This window comes from Myotis brandtii, unplaced genomic scaffold (assembly GCF_000412655.1).
Source record: "Myotis brandtii unplaced genomic scaffold, ASM41265v1 scaffold132, whole genome shotgun sequence".
NCBI lineage: Eukaryota > Metazoa > Chordata > Mammalia > Chiroptera > Vespertilionidae > Myotis > Myotis brandtii.
In genome coordinates, this window is record NW_005354673.1 from 4,285,366 (window position 1) to 4,288,141 (window position 2,776).

Consider the following 2,776-nt stretch of genomic DNA (forward strand, 5'->3'; position numbering starts at 1 on the left):
AAGCACACATAGGGCTGGCTCTTTCATAAAAAGGGAAGTTCTGCTTGTAGCTCTGTTTAGAATTTGAATTCATTTTCTCTAAGCCCACCGCGGTGAATAAAGTGTAACTCCAAACTCTCTGAGCATTGCTTGATTTATTCCGGTTCTCTGTAACATATATGCATATGCATATGTATATACACACATACATATATATGTGTATATAAATTTCAGAGAGAAAAGGAGAGGGAAAGAAACATCAATGATGAGAATCATTGATTGGCTGTCTCCTGCACACCCTACACTGAGGATCGAGCCCGCAACTGGGGCATGTGCCCTGACCGGGAATCCAACTGTGACTTCCTTGTTCCTAGGTCCACGCTCAATCACTGAGCCATGCCGGCCGGGCTCTTGGAGGGTTTTATATCCCCCATTACGGTCTGGAATCTCACATTTGCAAGATGCTGAAGAAACCCCTGAGCCTTTCTACAGTTTCACAGGGCCTAAGCAAGACATTTTACTGGGTTTGGTCTTTACCCCCAACCTATTGAGAAGGTGAGACACAGAGTGATCTATTTCCCATCCAACTATCATATCTGGGCCACAAAAATTAAGAGAAGCTACCCTTGTTCTATTGTTTAAGGGAACTGACTCACACATGGATTACCCATGTGACTGTAAGCAAATGTAAAATCTTGTCATAAAGATGTAAATTGTAAAACTGCTTATGTAAATTCTGGTAAGCAAAGGTAAAAACCTTACCCCAAAACAGCAGCCAAAAAAAAAAAAACCAATGTTGGTGAGAGATTTCAGTATTGATTACTCCTAACCTTCTATCTCCCGCCTATGCCTCTCCCATGCGCTTCAATTTTAGTAATCATGAAAATAACTACCATTTATTGAGTACTTACTCTACGTTTAGCACAAGTTTAAGCACTATACATAGAAACTCGTTCCCAGTCGCATGAGGAAGGTCCTGACTCCATTTTACAGGGGATGACATGGAGGCACCGTGGCGAGCCCTTTCCCCAGGTGCCTCCCGCGAGTCGGGTTGCAGGATTGAATGGCCGGCGTGGAATTCTAGCCAAGCAGTACGGCTTCAGGCCACACTTCCCACTCAGCCACACGCAACCTCCTCTGTCCAGCACATTCCAACTTAACTCCTCTCCCTGCCACCCGCTTCTCCTACATTCTAACCACGAAATCCGCCAACGTTGAAACCTGGAAGCCATTCCTCCCTTCCCCTCACCGGGTGCTCTACCGCCTTTCAAGACATCACGAAAAGCTGTCGATTTTGTTTTGTTCACATCAATGGGTCCGACCTCCCTTCTACCACTCCCCTAGTTTTGCAAGATGCTGAAGAAACCCCTGAGCCTTTCTACAGTTTCACAGGGCCTAAGCAAGACATTTTACTGGGTTTGGTCTTCACCCACAACCTATTGAGAAGGTGAGACACAGAGTGATCTACTTCCCATCCTACTATCATATCTGGGCCACAAATATTAAGAGAAGCTACCCTTGTTCTATTGTTTAAGGGAACTGACTCGACACATGGATTATCCATGTGACTGTAAGCAAATGTAAAATCTTAAGTCATAAAGATGTAAATTGTAAAACTGCTTATGTAAATTCTGGTAAGCAAAGGTAAAAACCTTACCCCAAAACAGCAGCCAAAAAAAAAAAAACCAATGTTGGTGAGAGATTTCAATATTGATTACTCCTAACCTTCTATCTCACGCCTATGCCTCTCCCATGCGCTTCAATTTTAGTAATCATGAAAATAACTACCATTTATTGAGTACTTACTCTACGTTTAGCACAAGTTTAAGCACTATACATAGAAACTCGTTCCCAGTCGCATGAGGAAGGTCCTGACTCCATTTTACAGGGGATGACATGGAGGCACCGTGGCGAGCCCTTTCCCCAGGTGCCTCCCGCGAGTCGGGTTGCAGGATTGAATGGCCGGCGTGGAATTCTAGCCAAGCAGTACGGCTTCAGGCCACACTTCCCACTCAGCCACACGCAACCTCCTCTGTCCAGCACATTCCAACTTAACTCCTCTCCCTGCCACCCGCTTCTCCTACATTCTAACCACGAAATCCGCCAACGTTGAAACCTGGAAGCCATTCCTCCCTTCCCCTCACCGGGTGCTCTACCGCCTTTCAAGACATCACGAAAAGCTGTCGATTTTGTTTTGTTCACATCAATGGGTCCGACCTCCCTTCTACCACTCCCCTAGTTCAGCGCCTCATCTTTGAGCTAAATGACTGAAACTGCCTTTCAGTTCGTCTCCTCGCCTCCCATCCTGCCCCTTTGAATTCATCCCCCGCAGCGCAATCAAATCAAACCCTTCTCAATGGTAAATCTTAACGTTTCCGAGGAACAGCCTTTCCACCAAATCACCCCGATGGGCAGGAGAGCGTGAACACGCGCCCCAAAAGCTCAAGGGACATCCCTACACGGTTACTCGCAAGCATGTCCTTCTGCTCCTCGGTGAGCGCAGAAGCGGACCCAGCCTCCTAAGGCAGCCACCAGCGGCCGCAGGGCTGCGCCGAAAGCAGAGCTCCGGGGAGTCGCTTGCACCCGAAAAGTCCGCCCGCCAGGTCCCCATCACTCACTTGAAGAGGCGGTCCAGGGGATTTTCCTGACAAAGGCCACGGGCCGACTGCTACTGGCCCGCAGAGCCATAGCGGCCCTCGCTGCCGACGCCGCCATCTTCAGCTTGAGGGACCTCGGCGACCTGAGGTCACGACCCCGGAAAAACCTGCCGCCGCCAGAGCACGGGGATCTGCTTCCG

General features: G+C 48.4%; 1 protein-coding gene across 1 annotated transcript in view; it reads right to left on the reverse strand.

The window, feature by feature from the left end:
* SLIRP (SRA stem-loop interacting RNA binding protein) overlaps positions 1-2,745 on the reverse strand; it is a 9,778-nt gene extending 7,033 nt beyond the window's left edge. Inside the window, exon 1 of the mRNA XM_005860154.2 lies at positions 2,598-2,745. Coding sequence (XP_005860216.1) covers positions 2,598-2,694 — 97 coding nt within the window. The 5' untranslated portion in view covers positions 2,695-2,745. The remainder of the gene's footprint in view (positions 1-2,597) is intronic.
* Between the last annotated feature and the right edge of the window lie 31 nt (positions 2,746-2,776).